General features: G+C 38.0%; 2 protein-coding genes across 2 annotated transcripts; both read left to right on the top strand.

Annotated features, from left to right (window-relative positions):
- Positions 1-2,241: 2,241 nt before the first annotated feature.
- Positions 2,242-2,698, top strand: LOC139122182 (tubulin alpha chain-like). The gene is made up of 2 exons (XM_070687602.1): positions 2,242-2,344; positions 2,460-2,698. The coding sequence occupies exons 1-2, from the start codon at positions 2,242-2,244 to the stop codon at positions 2,696-2,698; spliced, it is 342 nt and encodes a 113-aa protein (XP_070543703.1).
- Positions 2,699-8,555: 5,857 nt separating this feature from the next.
- On the top strand, positions 8,556-18,505 carry LOC139121275 (vesicle transport protein USE1-like). The gene is made up of 7 exons (XM_070686049.1): positions 8,556-8,891; positions 9,302-9,351; positions 9,927-10,005; positions 10,639-10,794; positions 11,181-11,215; positions 12,951-13,101; positions 13,543-18,505. Exons 1-7 carry the CDS (start codon positions 8,796-8,798, stop codon positions 13,723-13,725), a joined length of 750 nt encoding a protein of 249 aa, XP_070542150.1. The 5' UTR covers positions 8,556-8,795; the 3' UTR covers positions 13,726-18,505.
- Positions 18,506-18,956: the final 451 nt, after the last annotated feature.

The raw sequence follows: 18,956 nt of genomic DNA, 5'->3' as shown, positions 1-18,956 counted from the left end.
AGAACATGCTTCACTACTGCCATGAACAATGATCTCTCCAGATGATTCTGAATCACAACTTCCTGTACCCGCTTAAAATGTTGCATCATTTGATCGGTGTGTTGTTAAGCGAGAGATCTCTGCATCAAGACCAAATCTCAATTTGCATTCGTTAGTACAGCTTCCTTTGTCAAACCGTTTTAAAAGTTTACTATCTTAAACTCTCATAGATTCTAAGGTTCAACAATTAAATCCGAAAAACTTTCGTAGGAAATAAATTTGAATGTTGAATTGTTATACATGGCTGGGCTACACAGCGAACATCATTACAAACTTACCAATAGGGCTGCTTAACCCTAAATTTGGACAAGATGACAAGATATTCTTCAGTGCAAGAGACTCTTCAGCGCTGATAATGCTAGATATAGCTTCACAATCTGTAAATGGAACGGTTATTGCCTAAATTTCCACACCAAAGTCACAATTTCAGGCCCAATCTAGCGATGCAAAGCAACCTGGCATTTGTACTACGTTTGGTAATGCTTGAGATTTTAATTCTATTTCTATTTTCATTGTATATCAAGGGTATGGCATACACAATTTCATATATTATATGCCCCAAATGGTTTAATAGATAGAAGCACATATCATTATTGGTCACCAGAAATGCTGTTAATACCCATCGTACGATGACTATAAACAGCATTTCTGTAAATTTGATGGTTTCATGCGGTACGAACTTGTAAGATGTTTGACAAGGGCTAGATCCCCGAAAGTAACTTTTACCATTCTGGACTCTGATGTTAGCACTGAAAGGCAACCCACGGGAGGGACACCTACCTTTTGGACTACTAGTGGCCATAACTGATCCGTGAAGATTTCACTGTTGTAAGACGTAAAAGCGGGATTTTGCAGAGATAGATCAACGATACTTGAACCACGCTGTGGAGGCGGAAGAAAGTTCTACCGATAAACAAATCGCCGCGTTCGACGACGTGTCCAGGCAACGTGGAAGGCGCATATCGCGTCTGTCATGGAACAGATCGCCTACGACTGTTTCGTAGGGATTTGTCAATGGCGTCGTAGGATAGGTTTTAATTGAATGACAGTTAACTCACACCTTTTCCAACCTGCCCAAAACCAACTCACCCGATTCCAACTCGCCTGATACCAACTTGCCCGTTGTTTGAGATGTACATGTAGTAATATTTGATAATATATCTGGTGATACAGATTCCACGTACCTTGTGTTGTAATTTTTTACGGAGTGTCTACTGACAGACAAAAATTGACTACTGACAAGCTGACGTTTTTTGCCAAAATTCACCACATTTTGGCGAAATAAACTGCTCTTCTTCCACTTTAAATGAAGAACACATTGTTCTGCTGTGTAAAAATTACAACTAAGTTTTAATACGTCACAAATTCAACATTTGTACGCAGTAGCAAAAACCGTCATGCGTTGTACCGTATCACCCGATCAAAAGCAAAATTAGCCTCGGTCGTGTACATGTTCTGCACGTGTATTTGGCCCATTGTCGTTGTCGAGTTCAAGTATCTTGCGTCGTGAATATCGCGTCTGACAGGCGACATGGAGACTGTGGTCAGATGTTATTTGGAGTCGATATTTGTCAGTACGAGCTACTCATAAAAATTACATATTCGTTTCGGGTGAGTTGGTATCGGGCGAGTTGATTGGGGGGGGGGGGTGTTGAAAAAGGGTGGAGTAAACTGGTACCCGTTTTTAATTAATGGGATGATATATATAGATATTATGTGTACCGTTTAGCGTTCAAAACATTCAAAAGACTTAATTTTGATTAATATGAGACAAACCAAATTCAAATTAAGCGCAGCATAAGGTGTCTTCCGTTGAGGATTCTTGTCAACCGGCCGGGGATCTGCATAAACAAACGGTCCCTGGTTCGACTCTTGCACCAGGCACTCTATCAATGATCATCACAACTTCTCGGAAGAGACGGCACATTGACAGTGAAAACTTCAACCTCACTTTGGCTGGTAAAACTATTGACCGCATCTCATCAGAGAGGTTGCTAGGGGTCACTATTTCTAATAACCTAGACTGGCGTGAACACATTTCAACCATTGAAAGCAAAATCAATTCAAAATTGTTTCTTTTGGCACGCATCAAAAATTTTCTTCCTCTTCACTCACGCAAGCTATTTTATTACTGTTTCATCTCACCATACATTAATTACTGTTCTAATGTTTGGAGCTTTACTTCTAATAGCAATGTCTATTATGCATTGGAGCGTCTACAGAGACGTGCAATGCGACCCTGGTGATGTTGTACCAAAAGACATCAATGTAGCCATCGCCACCATCAAGACCAAACGTACCTATCGTACGTATCGTACGTATCGTATCGTATCGTCGACTGATGCCCAACTGGTTTCAAAGTCGGTATTAACTACCAACCACCGACTGTTGTACCAGGTGGTGACTTGGCTAAAGTACAGCGTGCTGTCTGCATGTTGAGCAACACCACGCCATCGCCGAGGCATGGGCACGTCTCGACCACAAGTTCGATTTGATGTACGCCAAGCGTGCTTTCGTCCACTGGTATGTCGGTGAAGGTATGGAGGAAGGAGAGTTCTCCGAGGCTCGTGAAGATTTGGCAGCTTTGGAGAAAGACTACGAAGAAGTCGGTGTCGATTCCGTCGAAGGAGAAGGAGAAGAAGAAGGAGAGGAGTACTAAAGCACTGATAAAAAATGCATACCATTGACAATTCTGTTACAAAAATAAAGTTATTCTGGAAATTAAAGCACAAATTGTATAGTTTCAAACTGCAGTTTTCTAACATAGACGTAGCCGTAAATAGAGCAATGTAATTGTCAAAGTTTCGATGTAAATTTTAGAGATGCATTGTCATGCGGTTATATTGTAAAATTAAAATTTGCATGAAAATAATCTGAACGACCTTTTTCACTTTTGTTTCTTTTGATGACTAACAAATAGCAAGTTTGACGCTGAAAGTGATTAAATGAGTTAAACAAATAAGACATTGCGCCCGTAGTCAAAAGTCATAAAATCAAAGAAATCATGTAAGGTTTGCTTTTAAGTTGCATATAAGCTTTTTGTTTTTGTCACAAAACGGAGAGAGAGAGAGAGAGAGAGAGAGAGAGAGAGAGAGAGAGAGAGAGAGAGAGAGAGAGAGAGAGAGAGAGAGGGGGGGGATATCGCCATAATTTTCATAATACCCACCAATGCTTCATCTGCTTCATATGAAACTTGATAGAGCAGGATTAAACTGAAAGTTAATTCAATTTTTTTTCCAAAGATAAAAGGTTGATATAACATGAAGAACACGAAGCTGAAACACTGTATAAAACCCTGATCAGTCCACTCTATGAACGTCACTCATTCCATTTTTTTCCGGCAGAAGGCAAATGCCATGAAAATACTGAATTTTCAGGTTGAATATGCGTCTTTGGGACAGATATTCGGACTCAAATTTTTGCAACACTTTTCTGGTCTACTGTTTGTGCGGACTCGTTTCAGCTTGTGGAGTAAATAAAGTTTCAACCGTCTTAATTTGTGAAAATCGAAACTTTATTTTTTTTTCCCGTACTGTTAACACAAGGATCGAATGGGTGCCATTTTGAATTTGCGTAATGTTAAGTATATTTGGTTTCTCCAGTACCAAAAGTTGCAAGGTATCACCTGATTGTTATTCTTGAATTAGAAAGAGAACGGTTTAAAGTTTCCCTTAGGAAATTTTGAGCAATGATTTAGGTATTTTTGTTTGGAGGTGCTTATTATCTTAAAAGTGGGCATAATGTGATAATGATGGGCATATTAGAGGAATACGACATGAGAAATAGATATTAATGGCTCAAAAACTGTTATTGACGACTGCTTTTTTTAAAAGCACGTTTTCGTTGCATGTGTCAGAAAAAGTTCTAGGTTCACCCCGATTACCGGTAAACAGGTCCACAATCACCATTGATAACAATGGCTTTTGACGAAACCACGTTGGCAAAAGGGGGTACAGAGCCCGTCGGGAGATTCATGGAAAATACTTGCAAACATGCATGGTTTTACGTTGGTAGGGATATGACTATCAATGAAAGTCCATTCGGTTCTTGTTGACAGTGCTTTCATGAGAAAAAATGAGTTTGTTCTGTGAGCACAGTACTTTCAGCCATGGGATCTGATGCATAATTCAGTTTGCACCATAGATAAGTGGAAAGAATGTCAGAGGCATACACTGTTATGTTTTATGATTTAATATTTAATAAACACTCCAAATATTAGAGTGTATCGCTCATTGCATAGCAGTAACTGTGAACTATAAAATAATGAGAAATTGATATAATTTCACAGAAATATATACTGAATTCGAAATTGGTCTTTGACCAAATATTACAGAACAAAGTCGGATGAATATTCGCTATAAATTTTTGGAAGTGCGAAAATAAATTTCGCAGAGATGTCTTCCCACAGATGTAGAGGGAAAAGTCCAGTAACAGACATCTTGCTTGTACAGTATGGCACTTCAGTCTTTGACCTTAGCCTAAAGGATGTGTCACTACTTATAAAATCATCCTTGTTGGAACTTGGACTTAATGCAGATTTAACTTGTTCAGAATGTCCCCTGATGCTATCTACATGGCATTCAAGTTCACGTTTGCAGGTTGCCCTTGGTGGAGTATACATTCGGCTGCTTCTTAACGACAGTCCGTTTCCCTTGAACTCGAGATCTGCCTTGCACTTGGCAGCCTTTTTCTCTCTATTGCAGACGTCGCCATCTACACAGCGTAGGTATCGAAGACGAAGAGATGTGATTACATCGACTGTGTCAAGTCTTCGTCGTCTTGCTTCCGGAGTGCACAGATACTGATGACGTAGAGATTTAAGGGCATCAACCACGTCTGGCTTGACATTTACTACTGCACGATTTGCTATGGCATCTACAGAAGACAGATGCAGAAATGTATGATAGGAATCGAAGATTTAAAAATTGACAGAAATTGTGATTTATAAATCAAAGATTTATAAATTGACAGAAATTGTGACTTATACGGAATTGTTTTTGGTACTTTTAATATAGTATCGACTTGCGTTCTTGAAGGCCTTGTAAAGCCAGGACTTATATTCGTCTTCACTGTGTATGATGCGACAGAAACAGAAACGGAATAACTGCATTTAAAGTGCACCGATGAATATTCGTAATTACTGTAATTTAGTAGGAAAATGTGTTTAAAAATGTCAACTTTGTAGCCCTATAGCCCAAGACGATTGTGTTAGGGTTGACTGGACTGTGATTGTTGTTAATATTACACGTGAAAATCGAGGGATAGATAATAATGAAAGACATGAAAACAAAGGTTTTATGTGATAAATCTCTTTGCACTTCTTGTTAACAGCGAATGTGCTTCATCGGAACTGCTCGTTTCCTTTCACCTCTCATTACTGAAGATATATCTTATCATATTAAGTACAAGTTTGATACGTCTGTAAATGCACAGGTAATATGACTTACTGTTTAACGCCTTTATCTTGGCCTTTACAGTTGCAAGTTCTCTCTCTGTCTCTATGAGCCGCAGCACATTAGATTTCGTGAACTTGTCCTTTGCTTTGACCTTTCTGGCTGGTCTTTCAGAGTGCGAGGAAGCTGGGAAGAAAATTTATCGATCCGCTTTACTTCCGCGTTACTTTTTGCTACAGAATGGTTAACATCTAATTTAAAGGCGATTTTTAAGAGAAAGTGAGAGAGAGAGAGAGAGAGAGAGAGAGAGAGAGAGAGAGAGAGAGAGAGAGAGAGAGAGAGAGAGAGAGAGAGAGAGAGAGAGAGAGAGAGAGAGAGAGAGAGAGAGAGAGTCACACAGAAAGACAGAGGGAAACAGACAGGGACAGAGGCAGAGACAGGGAGAGACAGACCAAGAGAGTCAGACAGACAGAAGACTATAAGAAATTGACAGACAAGAGACAAATTTACAGAAGAGAGAGAGAGTGAGGATCTCGGTTCAAAAGCAAGAATGCCAGTTTGGAGAACATGCCTCACAACTGCTATGAACAAGTAAGTATCACTCCTGTTGATTCTGAATCACAACTTCCTCGCATCCTCTAAAAATGTTGCATCATTTGATCGGTGTGTGCTAAGCGAGAGAAATCTGCATCAAGACCAAATCTCAACTTGTATTCGTTAGTGCAGCTTCCTTTGTTAAAGCGTTTTAACAATTTACTCTCTTAAAATCTCATCGATTTTAAGATTCGACAAATCGAAAAACTTAGTAGGAAATTAATTTGAATGTTGAATTGTTGTACATGGCTAGGCTACACAGCGAAGTCATTACAAACTTACCAATAGGGCTGCTTAACCCTAAATTTGGACAAGATGACAAGATATTCTTCAGTGCAAGAGACTCTTCAGCGCTGATAATGCTAGATATAGCTTCAAAATCTGTAAATGGAACGATCATTGTCTAAATTTCCAAACCAAAGTCACAGTTTCAGGACCAATCTGGCATCGGTCGCGATGCAAAGCAACCTGGCATTTGTATAACGTTCGGTGCTTGAGATTTTAATTTTGATATTTTCATTGTATATCAATGGTATATATTGCATACACAATTTCATTGTACATTATGCCCCAAATGGTTTAATAGATAGTATCATCATTGGTCACCAGAAATACTGTTAATACCCATCGTACGATGACTATTTACCGCATTTCTGTAAATTCGATGGTTTTATGTGATACAAGTAAGATTTTTGACAAGGGCTAGATCGATCGAGCGCTCCTAGAAAGCAACCTTTTACCATTCTTGACTCTGATGTTAACAATGAAAGGCAAACTACGGGACACCTACCTTTTGGACTACTAGTGGCCATAACTGATCCGTGAAGATTTCACTGTTTTAAGACGTAAAAGCGGGATTTTGCAGAGATAGATCAACGATACTTGAACCACGCTGTGGAGGCGGAAGAAAGTTCTACCGATAAACAAATCGCCGCGTTCGACGTGCCTTGGCAACATGGAACGCGCATATCGCGTCTGTCATGGAACAGATCGGCTACGACTGTTTCGTAGAGATTTGTCAATGGCGTCGTATGATAGGTTTTAATTGAATGACAGTTAACTCACACCTTTTCCAACCTGCCCAAAACCAACTCACCCGATTCCAACTCGCCTGATACCAACTTGCCTGTTGTTTGAGATGCACATGTAGTATATCTGATAATATATCTGGTGATACAGATTCCACGTACCTTGTGCTGTAAATTTTTACGGAGTGCCTATTGACAGACAAAAATTGACTATTGACGCGCGGACGTTTTTTTTTGCCAAAATTCACCACATTTTTGCGAAATAAACTGCTCTTCTTCCACTTTAAATGAAGAAAACACTGTTCTGCTATGTAAAAATTACAAATAAGTTTTAATACGTCACAAAGTCAAAATTTGTACGCAGCAGCGAAAGCCGTCATACGTTGTACCGTATCACCCGATCAAAAGCATTAGCCTCGGTCGTGTACATGTATTAGGCCTATTGTCGTTGTCGAGTTCAAGTATCTTGCGTCGTGAATATCGTGTCTGACAGACGACATGGAGACTGTGGTCAGACGTTATTTGGGTCGATGATTTGTCAGTACGAGCTACTCATAAAAATTACAAATTGGTTTCGGGTGAATTGGTATCAGGCGAGTTGGTATCGGGCGAGTTTGTTCGGGAGGGGGTGGAAAAGGTGCGAGTAAACTGGTACTCGTTTTTAATTAATTTGAGGATGTGTATGGATATGATGTATACCGTTTAGCGTTAGCGTTCAAAACAGTCAAAAGACTATTAATTTTGATTCATATGAGACAAACCAAATCCAAATTAAACACAGCATAAGGTGTCTTCCATTGAGGATTCTTGTCATCCGGGGATCTGCATAAACAAACGGTCCCTGGTTCGACTCTTGCACCGGGCACACTATTGTGTACCTGTTGATTAGTGGGATGCAATGGGAAGCCTTGTTGTTATGACAATGGTTGATTATGATTTCTTTACATTGATGTACATGTATTACCTTTGGATGTTTTCTCTGCTTAATGTTCACTGTGCTTTCGGATTGGTAGGGTTTCTGTCCAATTCAAGTCCCAAGGTTTGACTATACATAATCATTCCTCTCTGGAAACAACGTTCGCTTCGGAACATGACTTCCAGGCTCTCTTCATATACTTGTAAGATCTGTACGCGAAATTGAGAGCATTTGGCAATTGATCAATTAAAGATCGAATGTCACTCGCTCGACATGTGTCTGAAAGTATGGAGAAATACCGGAAAACCATGAATACTTTCGGCAAAAACTTGGAAAAACAAAATATGAGTGATATACTAGCTATTGAGGGCGCACATGTCCATCATGAACCTGCACCTAAGCTTCAGTACTTTGGAGTGCCCACAGGTTATCGTAATGTTGCTTGGATAGTCGTTCGAGGCGGGCGGCCGCAGGTCGCCGTTTACTCGGAAAAGATCTATTTTTTCCAAGTAAACGGCGACCTCCGGCCGCCTGCCTCGAACGACTATCCAAGCAACATTACGATAACCTGTGGGAGTGCCGTGCCGAGACTGCAACTTACGGCGACAAATTGTAGGCGGCCCACCATGAATAATGTCTATGACGGGATGCATGCAGAGATTAATACTGTTTCATTTTAAGGTTTTTTATGTCTCGAGTGAAATACAGTGTCTGCCGGAAGGCTTGACACCAGGTACGTCTTGACGGCAGAGCAAAGGCAAACGGTGATGTCATTATGCGCGAACAAAGTGCGCAGGTGTCAATATCAGCTGGCGAAGTGACAACATGGCGTCCCGAATGGAAACCAACTTACAGCGGCTTCTCGCCCGTTGTGAAGCGATGGCGGCCGAAGGAAGACAGGGCGATTGGAGACTTGAAAAGGTATCATTCCATTTGCAAATCGAATGACACTCGTAATAATTATGACGCTTTCGATCTGTGATTCTGAACCGTACACAATCCGAAGTTAGTGTCCATACTGTAGTGTGTTTGCGTACACTACTGTACCGACTGTAGTCTTTGCATGCACAGGTCTGCATCTCACTTGATAAGATACCTGGTGGGAAGGTTGAAGAATATAAAAATAACAAAGCTCATGAACAGTTCGCTTTAGGAGCTAACTGTTACAACCCACTCCCATGTTAACGCCTTCAAGACAATGAAAATGCATGTATCAAGAAGTGTTATTGCATCATTTTGAGAATGTTGGATCTAGACTTCATGCAAACTGGTCTACAGCTGGACGGCTTTTATCCCACGGCTTTAATCCATAATTTGTTTTTCTTTTGCAGTATATTGGAGCCCTTCAAGAAAAGTTGGGAGAATTGAAGAAATCACCAAGGTACTTATTGGATCATCAGAATGTATCTGAGCACGTTCATTCCTCAGAGAGAAAAGATGCCAGAATTTTCCATACAAATCTTCTCCGATCTGTGATTTACTGGTTTACAGCATAATCAGAAAACAGTACTGCATGCCAAAAGCTGGGGATAGCAAAATCCATTCCATAATCGGTAGTCCTCGATACAACTTTGTCTTTCATAATTTCAATATTCTACAATCGTACAATTTCCATTGGTATTTTTTTAGCTCTGTAAACTATAACAATGAATTGCACGATCACTTGTCCATTCCACAAATTTTTGTCCTGGATTTTTGGACCACTGGATGCTCCCTTCCTTCAAATCCCCCTACCTCTGCCCCCAATATGCAGCCCTGTCATGTCATATATGATATTGGACATGTGTAGAGAAAGTAGGAGAAATACAAAAGTGATCGATGGCACAATCCAGGCATGTAGTTTTAATGTAGAGTCATTATGTAGTTTTGATGTAGAGTCGTTATGTAGTTTTGATGTAGAGTCGTTCATTTTACACCTCGCCTTGATATCCGTTGAATAATTTTTTTGCCTCAAAGCAAACCCAGTCAAGAGGCCTTGCAAGAGTATTCAAGAAAAATTGAATTTCTTCGTGGTCTGATAGAGGCACAGAAATTGGTAAGTTGTATGTTTTCAGCTCTGTTAGTTGGTTATTTTAATTTTGATCCGCAAACATGACATTTTATGTCTATTGGTAACTTGATCTACATATTGTCGTAAACCACATGCCCCTTTACGGCAGCAGATTGGCGCTGATTTTTGCGTAGGTCCGCGGGGCAGAAATTATGCTCTGGCTTGTGAGAATGGATCTACATGACATCTAAAACTTTATCCACACAACATCTAGAATTGTATATTTTTGAGGAGAGAAAAGTGATGAAAAACCTGAATAAATGTAGACTTTTTGTCAAGTACTGTATATTACAATGCCTACAGATAAACATCCTCTTTAGGGGTTTCATGAATTGTCAACAATGGTGTTAAAGGCACCTTTTCTTGATCCCAGAGATCACTGTGGATTACTGAGGATTACTTAGATCTCTTAGTGTGTGTCTTTTCCATTGAAAGAAAGAAGTTTAGCATATAAAATATGATGTAATAAACTAAATAGTCTTCAGAAAGCTACGTATCACTAATAATAATTTTTTTTTGTGATCAAAGATAAATGTTGTGATATCTCATTACAATACTGATTGCAAATGTCTTTTGGGAAGGTACATGTATGTTTATTTCTTTGTTATTTTATTGAAGTCTTCAGCCACTGACAAGGCGATGGCCACTCAACGTCTTGTCCCTGGTAAGACGAGTACACTGCCGGACACCAAGACTTCATCGACTACCAAAGGAATCCATTTACAAGCAACTTCAAGATATACAAATGAGATGAGGGAGGAGCTACTAGGCCAAGTAAGGACGATGTGTTTCAATTGAAATTTCTGCATCATATCACTCCCTTGTTTGTTACTCAAACGTAGAATTGTTGAACCGGTAGCCATGGTGACAGGGTCAAAGGTATTTGATAACATGGGTCTGATAAGCAAAGTAACTCACTCCCCCCTGTTTTTGACCTCGCCTCTATTTTTCAAACTGATTTCATTTATTACTGTACTTCAGTTCTTTCAGCAAGTGAACTCAACTTTGAAAGCAGCTTTCATATACATGTACATGAAAAAATAATATCAATCATATTGAAACTATCTGCAAGTGAAAATCAGAAAATTGTACAACGAAAACAAAATGCTAGCAAAATCTGTAATTTTTATACTGAAATGTTTTTGTTTCCCCCTCACTAGGAAAATTCACAGGAGAATGGTTTGCGGCACAGAAAGTATGTATCATTTATGAGTGCATACGTTGCATGTATATTACATAAGCTGTATTTATCAGCAAAATGAATGTTTTTAGCTACTATAGACTATAGTCTGTAGAAGCTATTGGGATGGGTAACCGTTCGGCGTCCGTCGTCAGTCTGTATGTATGTATGTATTTATGTATGTATGTCCATTTGTGAGGCGTCCGTCCACTCAAATATCTTGAGAACCGCAGTACTTACTGATTTGATATTTGTTGTGTAGATGAAAAATATCATTTTGAGAGACCATTTTTTGTTGTTGATATTCTTGAAAATATGCAAATTAGTGCCAAAAAGGCGTTTTTGGTAAAAAATCTTCTTCTTCATAACCGCTGGTCAGACAGCTTTGTTTTTTGGTATACAGGTCCCTAGGGATAACCCAACTTAGATTTGTTCAAATTGTGATGAAATATGCAAATCTATATTTTTAAGGAATTTTTTTGTCTTTTTTGGTCAAAACTTTATTTCGTCAAAACTATCGTCTGACAGCTTTGATATTTGGTATGCAGGTTCCTACAGATGAACTAAATATGATATATTGAATATATGACGAAATCTGCAATTTTGTATTTTTGGTGCAATTTTTGCTGTTTTTGGTCAAAAAATGTGTTTCTCAAAAACTACGTGTGTGATGCCTTTGATATTTGGTATACAGGTTCCTAGGGGCTGTCTTAGTATGATATATTGAAATTTGATGAAATCTTCAATTTTTGTATTTTTGGGTCAATTTTTGCTATTTTTGGTCAAAATATTTGTTTCTCAAAAGTTACTCATCTGATAGCTTTGATATTTGGTATACAGGTTCCTAAGCTTTATCTTAATGTAATATATTAAAATTATGAAGAAATCATCAATTTTGTATTTTTGCAGCTAATTTTGCCATTTTTGGTCAAAATATTTGTTTCTCAAAAGTTACTCATCTGATAGCTTTGATATTTGGTATACAGGTTCCTAGGCTTTATCTTAATGTAATATATTGAAATCATGATGAAATCATCAATTTTGTATTTTTGCGGCTAATTTTGCCATTTTTGGTCAGGCCATCCTGAAATGAGCTATCAAAGATATCCACCTTCTTCATCAATACATGTGTCACAAAAAGTTATTCTCTGCATAACACAGCAGAGCTCTGTCAACTGTTGGGTCGCTTGTTTTTTCAAAACCGCTGGTCAGACAGCTTTAATATTTGGTTTACAGGTCCCTAGGATGACCTTAGTGAGATAATTTCATACAGTCAGGAAATACTTAATTTTGTATCCTTGTCTATAGTAGCTTCAGGGACTTTGGCCCTATGTTTGTGGTAATGTCAAGTAACAAGCAAATGATTGTGACCTCAATATATTGTAGCACCGGGGCAGTAACAACATACAAGTACTTTATTCTAACTTACAAAGATTACAAATACAGTGAAACCTGTCTAAACCTCACCCTGTCTAAACTGAACCCTTTTCCCAGTCCCATTCCAATAGAACTCTATGTTAAAAGGACCTCTTTAAACTGAACACCTCTACAAACTGAACAATTTCTCACTGTACTGTATGTCAGATTAGCTGAGTATTAGCATGAATTAGTGTATACTTGACCAATATCTGAACCAGATTAGGATTCTCCGTAATCTGGTGATGCAAGTACTTCAGTTACAAAACTAGCAAGACACTGTATGTACAATTACAAATCTGAAAAGTGATTGTGAATCTGTTTCTGTCTTCAGGAAAACAGAAGAATCCGGTGAAGATCTGGACACACTGTTGCAACATCACCAAGACATGCAAGAAAAATTGGCAGAAGACATGATCAAATTAGCGCAAAGTTTAAAACACAATTCAATCGTAGCCAGTAACATAATAAAGGAAGACAATAAGGTGAGAAAATTTGATCCATTTCTGTGAATTTCTGTCAGTAATTATAATCAACATCGTCTTTATGAAATAAAGCTCTTCTACAATTGAGATCATCATGACCTTGAGCCTGATGTGTTTCTTTCTATGACTTTGCAGGTGTTGCTATGAGTTAGAAAAAAGCCACACTTTTTTCACATCCATCTATTCTTATTTCTAAACTTAAATCACACTTTTCAGCAATACTAAATTTGTTAATTTGCTGATTTCATGGTACCGGTGGTAAAACTTAAACAACATTTGCCAAAAGATTATTTGAGAGGAGTTCAAGGGCCATTTTAACCCTACACATCTTGTTTGAAATTCCTCCACATCTGATACAAAGTTAACCAAGAACTGACTTTGTTTGTTTACTGATTGTGTTCAAATTCTGATCATGTTAAATTCTTTGCTTTCATCAACCAGATGCTAGGAGATGCCACAAAACTTGCCGATGTCAACTATGACCGGCTGAAAGTGGAGAGTGACCGGCTTGAAGCACATACCAAGAAATCTTGCAATTGGTGGGTTTGGATCTTGTTGCTGGTCGTCTGTATAACATTTCTGTGGATGATCATGTTCATCAGAATGTTTCCCAAGAAGACGTAGCAGATCCAGCCATTGTTGGAAAATGAGAAAAAAAAAACAACGATGCAATTTCAAGTGTTTCTCCTGAGCAATCAAAGTTGCTCGCTGAACTTTATAAATGCCTTCTGAACTTTGAGCTGAAGACTGTGGTATGTGCAAGAGATAAAACTGACATCAGCCTAGCTTCATTAGAGATCACAAGATTTTGTGATTGTTGTTTCCTCTACACTGTTCATGGCTATACCGGCGACAGCGTTTGTGGCTACACTAGCGACACTGTTCATGGCTATACCGGCGACAGCGTTTGTGGCTACACTAGCGACACTGTTCATGGCTATACTGGCAACAGTGTTTGTGGCTACACTAGCGACACTGTTCATGGCTATACCGATGACAGCGTTTGTGGCTATACCGGCGACAGTGTTCATGGCTATACTGTTGGCAGTGTTGAATACAGAAGCAGCAATTAAAATCAGCAGAATGCAGCCCAGTACTATGTTATTATCGAAGAATTCTCAGTTTAGTCTGAATTCATTCAAGAGATATGGATCTGACAGCTCCAATGCGAATTGTGACAGTTGTTGAGGACAAAATGGACTGATATCCGTGAACACCTAGTGACTTGGAGTGGTTTCAGAAATTAGCAAGACAATGGGTTATTCTTGGTGTATTTTTGTACCGTCAATGTGGAAGTGTCACTGTGCATAAAAGTGACTTCAACATCAACATCCCAGGAACTGATCTGATCAAGGGAAGTGTTCATGGCCTGATGATAAAGTAACAGTCTGGAAAAACCTTAGAGTGAAAGGTCTGTCACTTGAGGGCGCCCTCTTCGCCCCCCTCTACAAGCGTCTTTGAGCGACAGATCTTTTAGTATAGAAAAACCTATACTGTCTGCGCTGCTTCTATGGTTGCAGTCAATAATGGTCTTTGCACTTTTGCCCAGTGGTGGCACTCTCAGGGAAAATAGGTACTGATGCGTGTTCCAAATATCACTGATGAGGAAATCAAGGTCTGTGAAAACCAAGATAAATGGGTACTCTTTTCGGAAAGCTTGTCCATGAAATATCCAATTGAAAGTAGCTGAAAAATTTCTCAGATGTACAGCCATGCCAGGGCTAAATTGAAAATGAGATTGTTTTGGATAATGACGTCATCATAGACACTATTTATCCAAAAGTTATAAGTTAGTACAGATGGCAAATTAGATGACATTGATGTGTTAAAACAACCTCGTTGCTCTATACAACATTGACATGACTTAAGACTGTAACTGTATTTTGAAATTCTCTCTCCCTCTCCTAGACTTTGTAAGGGTGTGTTTTTTGGTGTAAATTTATTAAAATAAGAGTGTCTTTTCATTTAAAATTCCCATATTTGGGGTGCTTTGAAATTTGGTGGAACAAGCATGGGTGCTGAACCATCCTGTGAGTGCCACCACCACCACCACCAGGGGGTGCACTTTTACCTGTGCAGAATGTAACATCTTACCAGGTGGTGTTTTGGCAATTATCACTGTCAAACATGCACAACAGAAAATGTTTCATTCAGTCACTGAACAAATGGATCAGCTGTTAGTGTGATTAGGGTTGAAGTCTTGTGCATACAACGTATTTTTGTGGGACTTAGGAGTTACTCTTCCTGGACACTCTTAAACCTTTCTTCTCAAAAATCATCCCAATTTCTACGAGCACTACTTGACCCAGTATCTTAGGTATAGCATTCAGAGATTCAGAATATCGTTTATCAAGTCAGAAAACAGTTATCAGGGTATGTCACATGCTGCTCATGGGAAGAAGCTGCTGTACTAAGACACAAACCATGGGCCATTTTGTTACTCGATCGTAAATGGTTGTAAAATGGTTCGAGTTTTACAGGTACCCCTAATTGATTGTTCAAATATTTTGCAAACTGCTATTTTGTGGACAAAGATATTAAATAAACACTTGTGGCCTACAAGGAAAATAATTATTTCGCATGTATGTTCCTTGGACAAGTGATAGAATTAATTATCATTCCGCATCCTACAATATCTGTTGTATAGCTGACACATCAAACATACTGTACATAGTGGCCTGAATAGAGGTACCGGGGACTGTCTGTACTGGGTGCTGAGGGCATGTGTTCTGTCAACACAGATGTATAGTCTTTTATTGAAAATAAAATATAAATATTACATGTAACAGCGCCCTCACTGTAATTGGAGTGCCTACTTGTCAGCCATACAAAGCCTTGATCCATGAGCAGGCACAAATTGTAGCATAGAATGGTTACAGTAAAGGTTGATCTTAGGTAGAATGTTCCTCGGGGACAGATATTCGGACTTTCAAACTTTTAAAATATCTTTTGGGTCCATCAGTTATGAGACACATTTTGAAGCAACGTAGATTATTATTGGCTGAATTTTTTTTAATCTTTTAAAATTGAAAATTTCACTTTCCCAAAAGAATTAACACAGGGATGACTGGCATTTTGACTTTCAAGTGTCAGAAAATATTGGGTGTTTAGTTTCTTTAGTACAAAAATTTTGTACAGTGACTCCTGATTTTACTCTTGTTTTTGAAAGGGAATTATTTAAGGTTGCCATGTGGAAAGTGAAAGCAAAAGTTTAAGCCTTTCAATTTTGAGATGCATTCAATTTGAAAATGAATATCATCAGATAAGGAGGAAATTGAACTCAAAAGTAACTTGTGTTGACAGCATTAATTGACAAGTTATGAAAAGACCCAAGAAGCTAAAAAAGAATCAGCCATACGTACCTCTATGGACATTGTTTAAATGGAAACTTTTTTTTTTAAATATTTATTAATGAAGATATTGAGTTAGTTGTGATTTTACAATAATTTTAAGTAATTTTGTTTTATGAAATAAATGATAACATATTTGCTGCCAGAATTTGTTTTGTTGAATCTCAGGACATCCCTCTCAATTTTTCAGTTTATATTGTGAAGTCATTGAAAAAATCCAAGCCAATTGATCATGCATTGAATGATGGCAGGTTGACTTGGGTGTGGTGTACTTTGACTGTGCCAATTATAAATGTACAAATTCATCATAATCATAGGACAAAGAATAGTACTGGAGTACAGTAAATGTTGCAATGCAGTTTACTATTCTTTGCAAAAAGTTACACAAAAGGGATCACCATGGTAACGACACCATGCTTTGAGCGGAGTATGGGAAACAATTTTGTATATCTACATTGTACCTGGCAATTGTCAAAAGACCAGCAGCTGTAAATTTTGATGATTTTCGCTATTTTTGTTTTCTATGTCAACTAGGTTCTTGCTTTACAGTACTCTCCAAAGTATATGAAAATACACTTTTAATATTAAGCTTGTCAACTCAGCCTTTACATGTGTAAACTGAATTGTTATTGTTGACAAGTGAAGTCTGGTCTTGGGTAGAATGCATTTCACACACATATAGATGCTGTGTGGACAAGCTAAGTAGTTGGTGTTTCAACATGCTTTGGGCTGTAGAATAAGAGCTTGTAATTGATATGCTAAACAAAAGTTGCAAAAAAAATCCATCAAAAGTTTTGAGTTTCTGGCACTAGTGAGTATTAAATATCAAGAAAATATTTCTTTCTTGTCTTGTGTGAATGTTCTATCAACTCAATTGTGACATAGTCTGGCTTTGAGGTGATAGAGCACAAACACAGCTGGTATTTCAGCCCAACAGGAGAAAAACAATCTTTCCACAATTGTTATCCTAATGTAGTCATTGAAGGATGACAGCGGTTAGCAAAGATAACAAATGAGCTGGTTCAGACATCTAGATGTTCATTTGAAACACAATGCATGAAATTGTTAAATATTGCCATCTCAAGTGACATTCTCTACAGAAATTATCTTAAAATTTATGCAAAATTGCCAAAAATGTACTTGAAAATGCAGCCAGTCTCAGTGACGTCCAGCTTGTCCAAAACTGGCAAACATAAGAACAAATTTAGCAGGCCTTATATACACACTGTATATCAATTCTCGCTCCCTGAACCCTTTCACCATCATGGATTGACCCAATCCCTATGTTTTCTATGGCAAAGTTGGACCTCTAGACAGGGAAATGGGGATGAAAGGGTGAAAGATGATTTTGCCACCTAAGTGAGTAAAAAAAGTCTCTGCTGGTTGACCAGGATTTCTATAGGTAAAACATGTAAGATTACAGAAACAAAAACTAAAATTTTAGGTTATACTGGAATTTCATGCCAGAAATGGCTAAAAAGTTGAAAAGATGAATGAGTTCAGCTAGTTTCACAACTGAACAAAACTTGTCATGACAGAAATTACATTGTGTTGAGAAGTCAACTGTTTACCCACAATGCATTTCAATATCATGTAGTTTGCTCCAGCCCAAGACAAAAGCTATTTAAGGTAGTGAGAATTGTACACTCACACATCAGAACGAAGGTAGTGTATCAAGAGACTTTCAAAAATTATATCACATATAAACCACCGTTGATATTCAGTGTATGTTGGGTCTGCTGTGAAGGGTTTATTCATGCTTACTGCTAGTCTCTGCCAAGCTGGAAGTTAGCATTAATTGTTACTATTTCAATTAAACTTTCAGCAGTTTAAAGTAAATTTTAAAATGTTCAAGTTGTCTATATGGAAGATTTTACATTTCTTTTTACTCAGTTCCTTGTTCTTTTCTAAGCCATTTCCCACACATTCATTTTATCAGTCAATTTTATACGATATCAGTTTATTTAGTTGTCAGTTTCTTTTGTTCAGTTCCTTATACCAAATCTGTAAATACACAGAAAAGCTATAAAAATAAACACCAGCCTTATACTTTATTTAAATCTTGACGTGTCTTTACTTTGTATGTCATTGATCAAGATTGACAACTGCCATGGCTACTCACCTTGTCAACAGACATTCTTAAACTCACTCTGGAACACAAACTCAACAAATTCAGCGTCTCTTAAATTAGTAATAACTTTATTGAAAAAAGTAGTCCTGTATTTACATGTAATAAGCTAGATTTTAGTATCAATCTTAATATACAAAACATGACCTGATCCAAAAAATTCACAGATCATGCAAATGTTAAAGCTTCCTTTTAATACAAATATACAGAAAGGAAAACAAAACATCTTTACAAATGTACACAATACAAGAATATTAGCTGTACATGGAATGTTAAATCTTAAATGTACAATATCTATTTGATAAATTTTTAATATTGAACAGGTATTTTACATCAAACCTTTTTTTAAAAGATGTACGGTGACAACGCTTTGCAAG

Source organism: Ptychodera flava, chromosome 21 (genome assembly GCF_041260155.1).
Source record: "Ptychodera flava strain L36383 chromosome 21, AS_Pfla_20210202, whole genome shotgun sequence".
Taxonomy (NCBI): Eukaryota; Metazoa; Hemichordata; class Enteropneusta; family Ptychoderidae; genus Ptychodera; species Ptychodera flava.
The sequence above is the reverse complement of the archived record's forward strand: the minus strand, read 5'-3'. Positions and strand labels throughout refer to the sequence as shown.